Source organism: Nematostella vectensis, chromosome 4, assembly GCF_932526225.1.
Source record: "Nematostella vectensis chromosome 4, jaNemVect1.1, whole genome shotgun sequence".
In the NCBI taxonomy this organism is placed as follows: domain Eukaryota; kingdom Metazoa; phylum Cnidaria; class Anthozoa; order Actiniaria; family Edwardsiidae; genus Nematostella; species Nematostella vectensis.
Window position 1 is genome coordinate 4,284,192 of NC_064037.1, and position 16,270 is coordinate 4,300,461.

The following is a 16,270-nucleotide window of genomic DNA, read 5'->3' on the forward strand; positions in this document are numbered from 1 at the left end:
ATATCTCAAACAACGGAAAAAATGAGTGATTATAAGTAGAATTCCTACTCACGACTTTGTTGACGCACAGTAGAGTCTGAATGCGCTAGTTGGTAATATTAGCACGTTTTATTTTCTGGCCTCTAATTTACCTGTTGTTTCAAACCACTAAACCCCCCAAGGGGATCAAATACAAGGTTTTAGATTTTTGCGCAACTCTAGCTAAACGAATTTTTTGAGTTATTTATTTTGGCATTTTAGGCTGTTTTAGGAGTTTTTATGTATTGGATTTAGTAGGTTTAGTTTATCAGAAATCATATAAAAAAGTCAATTCATCATATTTTTTTTATCAGATCTGAGCTGCTGTCGCTTCCAGTCTTATCCAAGAGACGCTGGAAGGCCTAATCTCCCTGAGTTTAATGATTTTATGCACCGTTTTTTTGATTCACGCAAGACGAATGATTGATATTTCCTCATTAGCAGATGATAATTCGCTCAACAAAATTATGATAGCAATAACACTGGGAAAATAGCTCTAAAACCGATCTATTACGACTTTTGCGAGGGAGTTAAATTTTTTTATATATACTGTATTAATACTGAGAATAATATAATGGGAATTGCTGAAATAGATACGAAAATTATTGACTTTAAATGCGAACAAAATTGTTTAGGCTTCGTAAATGATGTTTTTATTGCAGTCTAAAACGTTTGTATCAAACGATATAAATTACCCGAAACAAGCCGTGAAAGTGAATTACTTAAAAGCCTTTAGTTGCTTGCCTGCTTCAGCTTGCGTTACCTTTGGTCAGAAATGCCTTTGATTGACAGGACAGTTTATTTCTAAATTGTCCTATCTTTTCAGTAAGAAATACTCCCATGACAAGCGAATTTATTTATGTTTTTGTAAGCATGTACCTTATTTCTTATTTTACGAATTTGAACTGAGTGAACTAGTCGGTGCATTGATAACATACTGTCTGTTTAAAATTAAAATTATAAAAAAATATATATTTAGTTTCATATTCTGTCTTATTTTTGTTTAAGTTTTTGCAAAGTTCCAAGCTGTTTCACCAGTAAATACGATGTTTGTTCACCAACAAGTCTCTTGTTTGCTTATTTCCGTTCTTATTGTTCTTTGTTTTTCTGATTTTGCGTCTTGAACTCAATAGGACTTCCAGCTGAATAGGGCTGAATATTCTCCTAGTTTATAATTAACCGACTCCAAGAAAAAAATAACCTATTTATCTTTGTGTATAAAAAGCAGGAATGCAAGCAGACATAAAAAATCAGGAACAACTCGGAGAATACCCAATTCGAATTCCCTACAGCCATAATTTTCAAAGAATGAGTTACGCAAAGGGCCAGACAATATGCTTTTTAATCATACTGAAAAACGTTTTTTCACCAGAAAATTACTTAACAATCAGTCAATTTTCTTAGATGATTCTCTAATTTTGCCAATTTAATTGAGCGCGCCCTTACGGGGAATAATATAGTTTTCCGCTTCCTAGCCAACCGATGTCCTAGCCCTAGAAATAATCTTCTCTTAGTTGCGGTAAACTTCGGTCTCGTCGTATTAGCCGAGATATAGATAGGATAATCTATACATATGAATGAATTTAGCTGGTAATTTAGGGGGATTTCTTAGGTAAAATTTAGAACTTCCTGTGTAAAAAGACAACGCTTTGTATATTCGAAATTGTTCATGCACTTTTCAAAAGTCGTGTCTGTATTTTCCAAAGGGACAATTGTCATTGTATTTCCTCTTCCCCATTTTAAATTTTAAATTTTAAATGCAATTCAAAAAGTTTGACGGGGGAGCAAATTTTTGCGTTTGCTAAGGTGCCAGATGAATTTATGCAATTTCATATTATTTTCCCCGGAATATCTGTGTAATGTGAATGGACGAGCCTTAAACTTAATGAATTATCCAAAAGAGGTCCAATACATAACTTAGAATTTTATAATCATTTCTAACTTTCTTTTCAACCTTTCATCCATCTGGAGTCTATAATCTAAAAAAAATCATTTTGATTCTTAACTTTGATAATGTCTGAATGTTGTAAGTGAGTGTTCCCCGGAATATTTTTTTAGTTGCGGCCAGCTGCCCCCTATGTTTCGCTTGTAAGAGATGCCGTAATTGGCAGCAATTTTCAGCGTATTGCTTTCAAAGTTTTGACAGCTTTTCTACAGTATTGGCGCTATTCTTCCTACATGGGTTGAGACCCAGTTTGGTGCCATATTAAACGGTATAAAATCAACTTTTTGTTATTTGTTATCTCTGTTTGAAATAACTTTCTTTATTCCATATACAATGGAGTTATATAATGATCTTGTGGATAGCCCTGAATACCAGAAGCATTTTTACTTATTTTACACAAAATTGCTTGTGTTCTGATAAATGATAAGCAAATGCCTCGCGAAGTGATGAATTTTGATTTCAAACTGAACAAGATTCGTTTACAGACTGTTTCCCGTGGATTTTCCCTCAACTCAATTTCGGCTAGTGTTACGAACTTCAATTTCAATTTGACTTTCAAACAAACTGATATTATGAATAAAATGGTTCACGCCGCGGCAATATAGATTATTTTAAGATACGAAAGCGTAGTTTGACAGAATTTCGCTTATGTTCTATTTCACTTTTCTTTACATGGATCAGATTATGTTTTTGTTTGTAATATGTTGAAGAGGAAAATGTTGGGGCATTTGTTGTCAAAATTTGTAAACTTCTTGCGGCGAGAACCGTGTTTTGCATTAGATTTTCCAATTATTAAAAATTCAGTATCTTTGACAATTTCCCTAAAACTGGGCGCGCGTCTTCTTTGCCGCCCGTCAAAAAAACACTCGAACACAGCATTCAAATTCCATATTCAATGGCCCTCTAGTGTCTATCTTTCTATTTCTAAAGACCTTCTAAAGGTTTCGAGTCCTCGCACTTGTTAAACTTTGGATATTTTACTTTTATTAATGTTTAATCGTCACTCGCTGAGCCAGAGGGGGTTCTTAAGCTCCCATTGCATGCTGGGAGAGTTTTGTTTCTGAACTTTCTTCTTTGTTGCGAGAGCAGTGTCGAGTCACAAATCCGAGACAAGGTATGTGAAAACAACCCTGAAAATTCCATCCAGCGTCGAAACTCGCCGACTAAATACTTAACTACTAGCCGAACTCGTAGAAGATCTATTGAAGGTACGTTTGCCGAGAAATCGCAGTCAGTTAACGTCTTGAAGTTCGCGAACGGGCTAACATTTTTACCCGGAATGGCTGTCTTGACTTTTGCGGTGTGACAAACTTTTCGCATATGCAAATTTCTAGCATGTGAGCGGCCGTGGCAAGTCCTCTCGGCGCACTAGACCACGAAAGCGAAACAGATTTTAAAGGCAATCGGGAATTGAGAATCTTTGCAATTTCTAGAGCGTAACACGGGGAAATTCGACCCTTCTCAGAGTATTTTGTGAGTTTGTTTTCTATTCTTTAGCGAGTTCAAGCAGTTATAAATTTATTCTAGTCTTATGATGATGTATTTAAATAGCTGTAAAAAATCCATGTAAATGTCAAGCAGCTTTTCCCAAATAACAGAGCACTTTTCCTGTTCTGATTCGACCGTGTGCGTGAGTGAAAATAATTTTCAAACTCAAGATCTCGGCGTAAATATAATCGCTGTAATTCGTACAAAAACTTCGAGCGCAAGTGGTGGACTGAACTACCAAACAGATTTGCTATAGTAAGTGTGCTGTTAGCTCAAGTTATTTTTTTCTATGTTTTTGGTATTTTTTTTACTAGTGTTTGTATTCTATAGCTGGATTATGAAATGTTTGCGAGGCATTTGGTCCTGTTGTAATAATTGTTTTGGAGCTATATGTGGCGCAGTTATCGAATGCTCTCACATTTCTGGCATATTAAAGTTGTATTTTTGCTTGTAATTCATTCTCTTAGACTAATTGAAAAATACGTGCGCAGCTTTGCCCCCTTTATAATTGTAGTCATAAAATCAGTATTTGTGTGTTTCGGCAGGAAAGCAGGCTTTTTGAGACCGGGAATTTATCGAGGCTGCCAAAGGGCACATTCCCGGCGCTGAAACTTCGCAAAATGGATCAAGTCACAGGAACGGGGAAAACTCAAACACAAGATGGGCAGTTAGCTAACAGAGCCGGTCACAAAAGAGAATTTATTGAACCAGTTTTGGTAAGTAAAAGGCCACTAAACTGCTCTCGCTAGCCATTCAAGTGCTCAAATAAAATGTTTTGAAGGGGTTTTTAAATTCGTAAACTTTGCCGGAGTTTGCTTCACGGTTTGGTGCAATTCGATACGCTCGATCGCATCAAGTTGAGACGAGTTAAAGTTCGCATGGCTGTTCCGAATATCTCCGGTTTGTAAACATGTAAAAACTCTAAAATCTAAGAAATATCTTCAGCTTGTCCCTGGAAGTTAGTATTAGCAGTTAAAGTCTGAGGGAACCAGTAAATGTTGTCCTATTTCTCCTGGTCGCTGTGCGTGTTTTCTAATCAAGAAAGATTTAGGAAACTTTTTTGTAGGAGTCGTGTCTGCTCATTTGCATATTTTTTCTCCATTCATTCGCGTAACTTGGGAAACTTGGTTCTGTCTTCTTAAATTACCCAAACTCAGCGCACCAATGCTGACATGAACACTCCCTTGGCTTCGAACTAAACTTTGTATAACTTTCGCTTTGTCATAAGTTTCACTTTGCTGATTGATTTCTTGTAGCGCTGAAATGGATACGGCTTAGGACGAACAACATTGCATTTTACAACTAGAGGATATGTAAATTTTGCTGCCTTTTTTTGAGACCGCAAAGTTTTTTTGTGTTCTAGAAATCTGCAACTTAAAACACAGCTAAAAAAAAATCCCCGCGGCCTTGGCACACTAACAATCTTAATACGTTACACGATGGAAAATTTTAAGGATTTTTTAGGAGATTTATACGCCCATGGGGATTACAGAAACTTCGATTACAAGCCATAAGCGTATGAATAAACAATAACTCTGTTCTTTACAACTAGCCGGGCTAACTCTGACATTTTCTGCGAACAGCGCGTTTGTTTACTACATACTTTAGAATTGAGATGGTAAAAATAAATCTAATTGCGTATCTGTCTCTCGGAAAATCCAAATTTTTTCGTTGAATTATTTTAAGAATTCTAGACTGGTTCTTTCTATGTACTTTTTTTTTATATAAAGCTTTGTGGCTGTTATGAATATCTTTGGTAGAATTTTTTTTGAAAGTGATATTCGATTTCTTGCCATCGTTCTTAAACTGAGACGCGTTCTATTTTCTCAAACGAGAAAATTATTTTCTTGTGGAGAAAAACTAGGTTCCTAATAGAGCCTATGGGGTACATGTCGAAGATTCTTCTGCCCATATTTAGTGTCTTTTATCGTGAAATGACCGCCAAAGTCTAGAGAGGAATTTTAATTGTCCTGTTTCTTTTTATTGTTAATGAAAGTTATTAACAGAGCCTCACAGTTCTTTTCTTAATTTCACTTTCAATTTGCTTGTTTGAAAAGAATTGTTCGATAGTCTTGTACTGCACATACCGCAAAAAAATACTTTGCAGTTTTTCTCCTACATCAGGTGAGTCAAAATATTTTGGCTCATTAAAATACAATATACAATATTTCCACTCAATTCTTATGGAATAACATAACTAGCATTTTTCACCTCATTAAGAGAAAAGAATACTAAAACAGCAATGAAGGCCAGGAAAAGAACAGTTTGCTTGATGTTTGATTTGGGCCCTTTTTGGTTGGAAGTATGTTGCTTTTCATGCTAATAACTTAAAAACAGCTGGCTCTTCCCTTATCTTTGATCACAGCTCCTAAAGAACTTGATTTTAGAATAACAAAGAAGAACTGAATTAATTCCTCTGTTAAACTTGAAAGCAAGAGCCTTCAGTGGTTACAAGTATTTTAGTTTGCACTCAAACAAGTACATTTTATTAATATTTTGCTACTCTGAAAGAATTTCCCAGCTTTTATAAATAGTCAATTAGTATAATATTTCTTTCCTTGAGAGCTGAATACCACTGGAATTGTTCCATGTATTCTCAAATTTGCTTTTGATTGTTCTCACATAATCATGGATATGTTTCCTATGCAATTTCCTCTACAGTGTATTATACCAAAAGGTTTATAATATTAAAAAAAAGTTTACAGCTCCTAATTTCCCCAAACATTGTTTTAGCAGAACTATACCCAAGCTAGTGTTAGGGAATTAATAAACATGCCAAATATATTGTACTGTTTGAGGCTAACCTCATACTTAGGTTTAATATTTAAGGATCACTTTCACAATTTGGCTATGCGTCACTCAGTTTTAGACATACTGCCAACCACCCTTCCATCATCATATTTTTGTTTTATTTTTCATTTACTTTATTGTTGACCATATCATAAATAAAGATTCCATTGCAAAAATTTTTTTTGATTTTTTCCTGTCTAGAATAAATTAATAATAACAACTTTATTTTTACTATTAAGTGCTTTAGTTTGCTTGACAATCTTTAGGCCCAAAGACATTTTATAAAATAAAAACTATTGCTATAAATTTTCATTAGCCACACAATACTTGAAAGTTCTTGTTTTTTTATTCGTAAATTATAGAATGGCTCGATCTCAATTTTGTTGGATTCATGTTCTTCCAAAAACTTTTATCTTGTGCTTGGAATTTTTTTTATCAACTATTAAATGTTTTCACAGCTTATAATTCTTTGCATAAAGATTTTAAATTATTACTGCCATATTTTCTCTGCAGCTCTTATGTTTATTGAGAACACTAAAGTACAGTTTGAAATGGTGGGTATTATCAATATTGACTTACAGCTGAAAGCAAAGGCTCCATAGTATTGAATTTAAAACTGGAATCAATTTACATGTATTACATCCTGTCAGCCAAAACTTTTATCTGTGTGTGAATTGATAAGTGGTACTACATCAAAACATATCTCTTGCTTTGATCATTTCCCAGAATTATTTTATTTATGAAATGAATATCTTTCAGGTTTCTCTTCTTTATTCTTATACCTGAAGTGCGGGACAACTCCTATTTTCAAAATCATTTAAATTTTAGAAAGTACTGGTCACAAATTATGGAAAGCATAGCAATTATATTTGAGCCAATTCTGAACATGCATGAATTTTTCAGACTGTTTGCTGGTAATCCTAATATTCCCACTACAGATAGACTCATTAACTATGCTCTAATAGATATTGCTTTAAAGTTTTATGGCTTAAACTCATCTTGACTCTCTGTAGTTTTTGTTGTTGGTTTATCCAGATGGTTTCAAACACTTCTGTTCACACAATTTTTCCCACCTTTGTGATAATAGAGTTACTACCAAGACACCTTAGATTAATTTTATGCACACAAAATAATATAATATTTTTTTATCATCAGTCATGTTATTCAGCATGGCCTTTACATAATGGTACAATGGCATTTTCTATAGTTCTGATTTTTCTAGTATTAGTATTGTTTTAAAACTTCATAAGAATTAATTTGAGTGGGTGAGAATTTGGAAATCAAGAATCCTCCTTAACAATACATTATAAATATTTTGATTATGGTTTTCCCCATTTCATCTGCTTCATATTTTTTCATCAACATAATGATAGATACTACAATATTTACAATAATTGCTTAAAAGATCTTATTATTAATTATCTTTCAGAATTATGTTTCTTCTTTTTTCTTTACTATGATTGTCAAATGCATTTTTTGAACTTCTATATTTAGTTTTTGGTTTTGGGCAATTGATACAATTTTGATTGACATCCCTGTTTGATTGACAGGGTCATGCGACCCTGACTGGTGGTCTATGTAGGTCCATAGCCACTAAGCCAACATCTGTGAGAAATATGCTTCTTATTGTCTGTTGTTTTTAAAGAAAAATTTTGACATGGATTAATCCTAACTACACATTTTATTAGGATTTTAAAACTTTTAGTTGATTTTTGCCTGGTTTTCAGATAATTAATTCAAGAGGGAAAATTAAGAATGTTATACGTCACAAGCAAAACTAGAAATTGTGTTCTAGTTAAAATTAGGGGATAAGGGGAGGGGTTAAGATGTACAGGGATGAGATGACCCCAGTGTCCTTTTCTCTTTCAGCTAGGGGTGGGCGTGGGGTGTGCATGCACTTTTCTTGGCGGCAAAAAAAGCACTGGCTAAATTTTAATGATTGTGCATCCTTCTGAGCTAATCCTGGTTTTGTGCCTTACTTGACCCTTCAATCTGCAAGCTCTTACAGTGTTACTTACATACAGTACATATTTTATTTTAAAATTATCAGGATCCTTCACCTTTGAAAGTTCCAAAACTTGCTGCTTCGTTTTTCATGGAAAAGACAAACATGAGTTACAATAACCATGACAGAGTGGACGAAGGGATTGAAGACGATGATAGTGATGATAGTGATGATGACGATAGTGATGATGATGATGATGATGATGATAGTGAAGATGTTGACGAGGACATGCACCCCCCTGTGCTATCAGGGAAGAAGTATGTTTGCTCAACTTGCAGAGAAGAAGGGGATGAGGATGATGACTTCTTCAGTTTCGAGGAGAAGTTCTATTGCAGTGAGGAGTGCTTGGAAAGGGGGCCCTACCAGGACACTCTCGATACAAAGGTAACATAGATTATTTGTGCTGTCATTATTATTTTAGAATCACTTTTTATAAATCAATTATCCAAACAAGGGGGGCACCAGAACCCAGAAAAGGGATGAGGGGGAACGAGCCAAGAAATGGTACACATGGACCTAGAAAGAGAGTTACATAAACCCAGAAAGGAGGCTCATGAACTCCAGAACGGGGGAAGGAGGGGGGGGGGGGGACAAACCAAGAAATGGTACACATGGACCTAGAAAAAGGGTTACATAAACCCAGAAAGGAGGCACATGAACTCCAGAACGGGGATGGGGGAGGGGGACAAACCAAGAAATGGTACACATGGACCTAGAAAGAGAGTTTAATAAACCCTGAAAGGAGGCACATGAACTCCAGAACGGGGATGGGGGGGGGGGGGGGGGGGGCAAAAAATAGTGCACATGGCCACACCTTTGTTAGAGTAATGTTCACATAGCTCAAGAATAGAAATGTTTCTTCAAACACAAAGACCTGTTGGTTGATCAAATTCCTTGTTCTGTTTGTATAGGCTCTTTTCCTAATTATTCACTTCAGATGCTAGTGTACTTGTCTATTTTTCATGCCAGTGCATACTCGACAAGGAAGTCCTTATCTTTGTAGACTTTCCATGTTCCTTTCTTAATCTGCTAATAAAGATCATGAAACATACTCCCCTTTAAAAAATATGCTGATGTTTTGATTAAATACGCGCTTATTAGGGCGCTTATTGTTTTTTCAGGTCTTTGTAGGTTCATTGAAGGGGGGGGGGGGGGTTATTTTGGAGCAGGCTCCTGTTTCTTTTTGCCTTAGTAAGCTAACTTTCGCAATAAGGTTTGAGGACTGCGCTTTTGCTCTATTGATATAATAGTTGAATGGCTAAATGTAATGAAGATTTCATCATTCAGTTGGAGCTTTGGGTTTTTTTTCTTTTAAAAACATTTATTTTTCCTATTTGCACTATTATCTCAAAATCGTTCCTCATAAATCTTGATTGCTTCGGGAGTTATGGTCTCGCGCGCTGTGTTTGTCCCCTAACAGCAAGATTGCGAGCAGGGCATGTCAAAACATTACACACTCCTAATAAAACCCTTCTCCTCGTTATCTCGAACATCATGTTTCATGCTCTCCCTGCTCGCATCTGAGTTAGTACTATTAGATTGCCCCGAGCCGTTTTCATTGCACATGAACTGTGATAAGGCCGTCAACTATGATAGATTAAAACTATATTTGGAAGGACAACTAGTTTGGGGTTAATGTCAATGTATGGCGAGAATTCTTAATATACATACAACTAAAACTGGAGCGGATATATATTGCATATATTACGCTTAGCTGAGCTTACAAAATATCACAAGCGCAATTCTATTTTTTCTAATCTTTTTTTTCCAATTCCAATTCCGTAGTTGTTTTGTCGAATTTGAGTTAGCTTGCGTATCTTTATCTTACATTTAATAAAATTCGACCTTTTTTTCACTTTGCAGTTTTCGAGTTTCAGTGAATTATCAGATGGGATCAGATAATTGCTTAATTGTTTGCTCGCTCGACGCATTTCCAAATATACAGAGCGTCTATCATGGTTGCTAGTCGATAGATAACTTCGTCTGCTACGTCACATACGATACTAGGCCAGCTACAATTTAATATTCGACTCTAAAGTATTTATGCAAACGGATTTTATCTTTTACATTATTTACTGTAAACTAGTTGATAAGGGTTTTCTATTATCGTAAAAGTAATAGAGAGGAAAAGGGCTTGGCTGTTGTTTGAAGAAAATTGCTTTTTAGAACCAAAATGATTTTATTTAAAAGGTGTGGCAAAGTAAAATGTTTGACATTTGTTGTCATTCTAATTTGCAGCAAAATACCGTGCCCTTTGTGTCTATTTATATTTTCATTAACTTTGGACAAAACATTTACAATTGAGACCTTCCTTTTAGGTTTCATTTCATTTTCCCAGTATCACTATTTTGTCTTCGTTTTTGTTATTTTCTAATTTTCTTCTGAGTATAACATAAATCTGCTGAAAGGGAAAAAAAATGTTTTTTTAATTGTGAGAGAAAAAGAGAAGTGCATTTAAAAAAGTGAAATGTTAGTTGTTCGAGTTATTATTCTGTCACAAGACAAATGCGTGCTTGCACTAGGAACCGGTTGCTTAGCGCTGGTCCGCAACCCTTTGTCGTTTGACGTCGTCAAAAGTATTGAAAACTTCATGGATTTCCATAAGCGGAAATCTCGCGATGCCTAATCAAACAGCGAAAACTATTTATTATACCAAAGCACGCAGTCCAAAGCTTGATAGTCAATAGCGGAGTGATAAAACTAGAAACCAGTCGCAAACGACCTGTTCATTTATCTTGAAGGATGATCTCGCTCATTTGTCTAGAACTCGTGTTTTCTAGCGCGTAACTTGAAGAACTTTGTGTTCGTATTATCTACGAAGCAGGTGTATTCACCGCCTGTCAGACTAGCAGTTAGGATGTGTTATGATTTCAACGCCTAAAGTGTGAAGCTTTTCCTAAGTAATCTCTAAGAGATATGGCATGTACTTAATACAAAAAAGTTAATTGAAAGTATAAAAAACTAGGACGCTACCCTTTCAACTAAACAAGAAATAAATAAATTTCTTGTTTAAATTCGTTCTCAAACAAACAAACAAAAAAACAATATCCTGTGAATAATGCAGTGAACCCCAAGATTCCACGTAGTGGGTCTTATAGCAGTAGAGTTAAGTTGTTGTTAGCAATTCAAATTTGGTTCCTTGAGTATTTCGTGTTTTGCTTGTTTGATTTTTGTTTAGTTCATGTTTTTATGCATTTTGTCATTATACTTCCGCCTACCACTGTATTTTATCTCAAAAGTCTCATATTACATTTCCTTTCTTTTTTTCCACACTTTTGCTTTAATTAAGCATTTAAAGAGATTGGTTTAATCACAATTCTTTGTAGAAAGTTCTCGAAGTTCTTTTCAATCTAATAGAAGTATACTCATTTGTTATACAAAAATACTTTTCTGAGATGTTTTTATGGAAGTGCAGTGTATTCTACAATATATTTCCGTTAACTAAAACTCCTTGAAACAAAAACAATCGATTTGCCCAAGTTCAATTTATACCCAGTCAAAATCCCTAGCTTTTATGTATGCTTCAAGCACTGTCATTACAATTTTCAATTCTTAAAGAATTGGACTCGGTTTATCTCTCGTGACGTATCGATTTTTGGCGGCAACTATTGATGTATTCCCGCCGTTTTTTCATTCTTAAACGATTTCCAATTCAGCAATTTTTAAAATGTTACAAATGCTTTGAACTGCTATCAATCTAAAACGCCTGCAGGGCTGTTCAGTAGTACTTCGAGTAGGTATTACTGCTAATGGACGCTTTTTATTTTTCATTAGAGCGGCAAAAACTCCTCCCCTTCCCCCTGTGAATCGCCATCCGCTGGGATCAAAGACCTGAAGCGGCAATGTAGGGGACTGGGAATGGCAGGTAAGTATCCCGGATGTTAAGATCACGTAACTTTGTTGTGACAGGCAACCAATGACTGACGTGTCTTGTTTTCTTTCTTTTAGCCTCCATACAAGAGCTGATAGGGTGCGTATCTGAATTTCCTCGACGCGTTTTTCGTATAATGAAAAGTTGTCATGTTAAGGCGGTTCTACTAATTCCAATGATTTTCTAGTTTAATTTGTTCTCTCCCGTATTTGAGTTTGCTTGAAAGTGTTTTTGATTAAATGTTTCACGAGCTTTAGCTGCAGTGCACATTAAAAACCATACCCTACATCTCCTAATGACGAAGCAAATAAATTCCCTCAACCACAACTCCGCACCTTTCATTTCTTTTCCTTATACTAATAAGTATTTTGTTTTTATTCTTAGCTGCCCTACCCCAAGGTGTGACGGGAAGGGTCACGTGAATGGTCGGTTCGCCTCGCATCGCAGGTACGTAACCTCTTGACCGCAGTGTTTATTGTCACGTGATGTCCTTGTGCTAACCAGCGTCACGTGATTTTAGTGTGTACGGGTGTCCGAATGCTAATAAGGCCACTCGACGCATGCGCACCGACTCCGGAGGTAAGGCACTATACTTATCATTTGCGTTCTCATATATTCACTTTGAATTTTTATAATTGCATGATTTACTAATTTTATTATTTTTTTCAGATCAAATTGAAGTCGATAGTGATAAACCAAGGTGTGTTGTCCACTGATACATTTTGTCTATATATTTTTCAAGTTTCCTGGCTCTTTCACGTTCTTTCCATGTACCTCTTTCAAAAAAAATATATATATTGTTATTTTCTTACTCTACAAGGTTATAATATACATAAGTATCAATGAAAGATTAAAGAAAAGTTCTTAGGAGATGTGCAGTTTCTATGATCGGTCTTAAAAACATTCGCCACCCTTACATTGCGCGGGGGATTGGGTCGAGTTGACAAGCGAACAGCAATTCAGCATGATGTCATAAACATGTTGATGTAATACTTAATGCAAGCTAGAAAATAGTATGTTTTGGTAATTCTGCTCCTAGTTAGATTCACAACATCAACATTGGCATCGTTTGACGCCATGTTGAATTGCGTCCCTTAAATGCCGTTCACTTATCAACTCCCAATCCCCCGCTCTACATAAGAATTGAGAATCCAGTGGATAGAAGGTTTATTGCTTAGCTTCGTGTTTATAGTTACACTGCAGGTGTCACGTGACACGGTCCCTTTAAGGTCGCGTTTGCACCAGCCCGTTAAAGTGTGTTGATGTATAACAGGTGTTATTGTACCGTACAAGTGTCTCTACCAGAATGCGACACCGTCGCTTTTAAGGTCGCGTTTGCACCAGCCCGTTAAAGTGTGTGGATGTATAACAGTTGTTATTGTACCGTACAAATGTCTCTATCAGAATGCGACACCGTCCCTTTAAGGTCGCGTTTGCACCAGCCCGTCAAAGTGTGTGGATCTAGTAACAGGTGTTATTGTACCGTGCAGGTGTCCCACATCAGGATGTGACGGGTCTGGGCACAAGTCGGGGCTTTTTGCGTCACACAGAAGGTAAAACACCGCCTGCTCTTCTTCTTCGTCCCTTTTATTGGCACTATTGGCAAGGGAGAACATTTGGAACCTTGGCAGGCTACGTATGATATTTCTCAAACGTGAATAACCTTGGGAAAAATCCGACGCAAACGCACGCACAGATAGCAGAGTAATTTGGCACTACTGTATGTCTGTTTATCTGGTTAATGTGTGGCGTGATTGATTTTCAGCTTGTATGGATGTCCCCGTAGACTGTCCACAGACAAAGACAAAGAAGGTAGAGAAAAGTGACCACTACACCGGGACATTTTATATTTCCATGTTGTTTTACATTGCAACTTCTTGTCGTTTAGTGCTCCATTCTTATTAATTGTTTGGTATTGTTTGTAGGCAAAGGAAGTGGAGACGAGAATAATGTAAGGTAAGACATAACTTATTTCATGGAAAATGCGCGAAGAGCATCGCGTTAAAATGAAAAGGTTTTCCATTGTTTATTTTAACCCGCTATTACTTGAAACACAACCTGTCATTAATATTCATGACGAAATATTGTTCTTTTTACACCGCTATTATGGCTGACAAAACTAACAAAACTAGAATAGCTAATAACAGGACTTAAAACATACAGAAGACCTAACGCAAATTTCTGTACGTTGCTAACAAACCCACATGTAACTGGTGTATTAAGAACAGTTAAAAACATTAATGTAACCTTACGTTACATTAATAGCTGATAGCAAAGCTAACAATTAGGAGAAAATGCCGGTACGCTGCTAACAAAGCCGCATGTTACTACTGTATCAATAACAGTTAAAACACAACTTATGTGAGATTGCCTACCTATTATGACCAATAAAGTATTTGTGAATCTGTAACTAACACGGTAAATGCATACCTAGCGTAGCTACTGTAAAAGGGCTAACACAATATCATAAGAAAATAGCTAACGCGGCCAATAAACTATAACGGTTAACAAACGTTTAGTAAATAGTTAGATAACACGGGCGTGGCTATAATGGTCATCAGTTGCATTTACTATGATAACTATAACAGCCAAGTTCAGCTTGTCTAACTAGTGTACCATAATCCAACTCTGTTTTCTGTAGATGTCCGACCCCAGGATGTGACGGTACCGGGCACCGAACGGGCCTCTACACATCACACAGAAGGTACAACCTTGTTAATACGGACACTATCGAAACCTGCAACCTGCACCGACACTTAAAAAAAACTTGTGACCGATTGGTTAATACGGCTGCTATGGAGACCTGCGATACATGTTGGAACCTAAAATAACCGAATTCATTCTTGTCACTGTTCAAAACGTTTTACTGTGAAGCCTCTTACCATGTATGCAGCTGAAAATATATTACGCCTCAGTTCTATAATAAAAAGTGGCTATGGAAGATCGAAATAATCTAAAACTTAGCCCTTTTCCGGAAGCACATCTTCTTGCCTGGGCCCATAACCTGTTGTCTCACTAATTTACGGACTGATTTATTGCTGTAGTTTGTCCGGCTGCCCGATAGCTGCAGCCCAGAAGCAGCTGGCGCGCCAGTGCATCAGTCCTCCTGGAACACCGACGCAAAGGAGAGGTGGGTTCACTCGCTGTTGCAATACTTCCCCACTTTCGGCTATATTGGCGCCTATTTATTTTAGCTTCGTTTTATTTTAAGGTGACTCGAAAGAAATTCCAAGCTATCCCTTGCGAGTCTAGGTCAAGCTGCCTTGTTTTGCTGTAACTCTCGCAATGCGCACGTTTGAGATACTATAATTGGAACACAGAACAACCTATCCTTCTGTAATAGCTGTGACTTAATCAATTTTTCATAGTCTTGGCATTTTTAATAATATTGCTATCAAAGCAAACACCCTATCAGCGCTTCCTAGGCCTCCCAAAAAAACTTGTGCAGATATTTTTGCACGTTACTTTGTTTAACTTCTTCATCACACTCCGTGGGTATTTCCTGAAAACAAGAGCAAAATCGTAGGACGCACTTCTGTGTTTCATAGCTTTCTTTAATCGCAGAGTTAAAATATCTTGCAATTAATTAGACAAATTCAAATGTTTTAAGAATCTTCTAGAAAGACCCGAACATGAACTTTATTGACTAAACGTCATCTAAGAACTTATAATATGTAAAGCATCAGGTCGATCATTTGTAGTAAATAGCAAACCAGAGGATTTTTACATTTCCAAGACTTGCCCAAACCTTCGCCTAATATGAACACAGGGATGGGTAAAACACCACTATTTGAGGGTTTGATTTAGGCGACTAGTTTTCCTACTTGGCCCCTAATCAGTCATAGACATTACTTGGTTCAGTCGAGTTGGCAGAGCGAAATGTTTATTCTTTCTTGCGAAATAGACTTTTGAGTATTTGGTACTACATAATTGAGTTCGGGCATTGCTCTAAAGCCGTCTTTGTTGATAAATGCTAATGCCACGGCGTGGAGTTCACTCCTTTGATAGGGGGTGTATGCCACGGCGTGGAGTTCACTCCTTTGAAAGGGGGTGTAAAGTCTCTGTTTCTGAGAGGGAGGGGAGTAGTCCAACTTTCTGTTCTGATAATTTACCACGTGGCAATTCATCAAGATTGCGGCTAATAACCCAGGTA

At 36.5% G+C, this 16,270-nt stretch overlaps 1 protein-coding gene across 6 annotated transcripts in view; it reads left to right on the forward strand.

Annotated features, from left to right (window-relative positions):
- Window positions 1-16,270, forward strand: part of LOC5513118 (myelin transcription factor 1) — a 35,743-nt gene that overhangs the window by 11,664 nt on the left and 7,809 nt on the right. The window contains exons 1-13 of one of the 6 annotated variants that reach the window (XM_048726176.1): window positions 2,716-3,077; window positions 3,997-4,167; window positions 8,292-8,630; window positions 12,021-12,111; window positions 12,195-12,216; window positions 12,502-12,564; window positions 12,638-12,696; window positions 12,787-12,817; window positions 13,608-13,670; window positions 13,883-13,929; window positions 14,043-14,073; window positions 14,759-14,821; window positions 15,162-15,247. In XM_048726176.1, the coding sequence (XP_048582133.1) occupies window positions 4,072-4,167; window positions 8,292-8,630; window positions 12,021-12,111; window positions 12,195-12,216; window positions 12,502-12,564; window positions 12,638-12,696; window positions 12,787-12,817; window positions 13,608-13,670; window positions 13,883-13,929; window positions 14,043-14,073; window positions 14,759-14,821; window positions 15,162-15,247 (991 nt within the window). In that variant the 5' untranslated portion in view covers window positions 2,716-3,077; window positions 3,997-4,071. Of the gene's footprint in view, window positions 1-2,715; window positions 3,172-3,212; window positions 3,437-3,456; window positions 3,707-3,996; window positions 4,168-8,291; window positions 8,631-12,020; window positions 12,112-12,194; window positions 12,217-12,501; window positions 12,565-12,637; window positions 12,697-12,786; window positions 12,818-13,607; window positions 13,671-13,882; window positions 13,930-14,042; window positions 14,074-14,758; window positions 14,822-15,161; window positions 15,248-16,270 lie in introns of those variants that run through there. The other 5 variants (XM_048726174.1, XM_048726178.1, XM_048726175.1 and 2 more) reach the window with 5 other exon arrangements.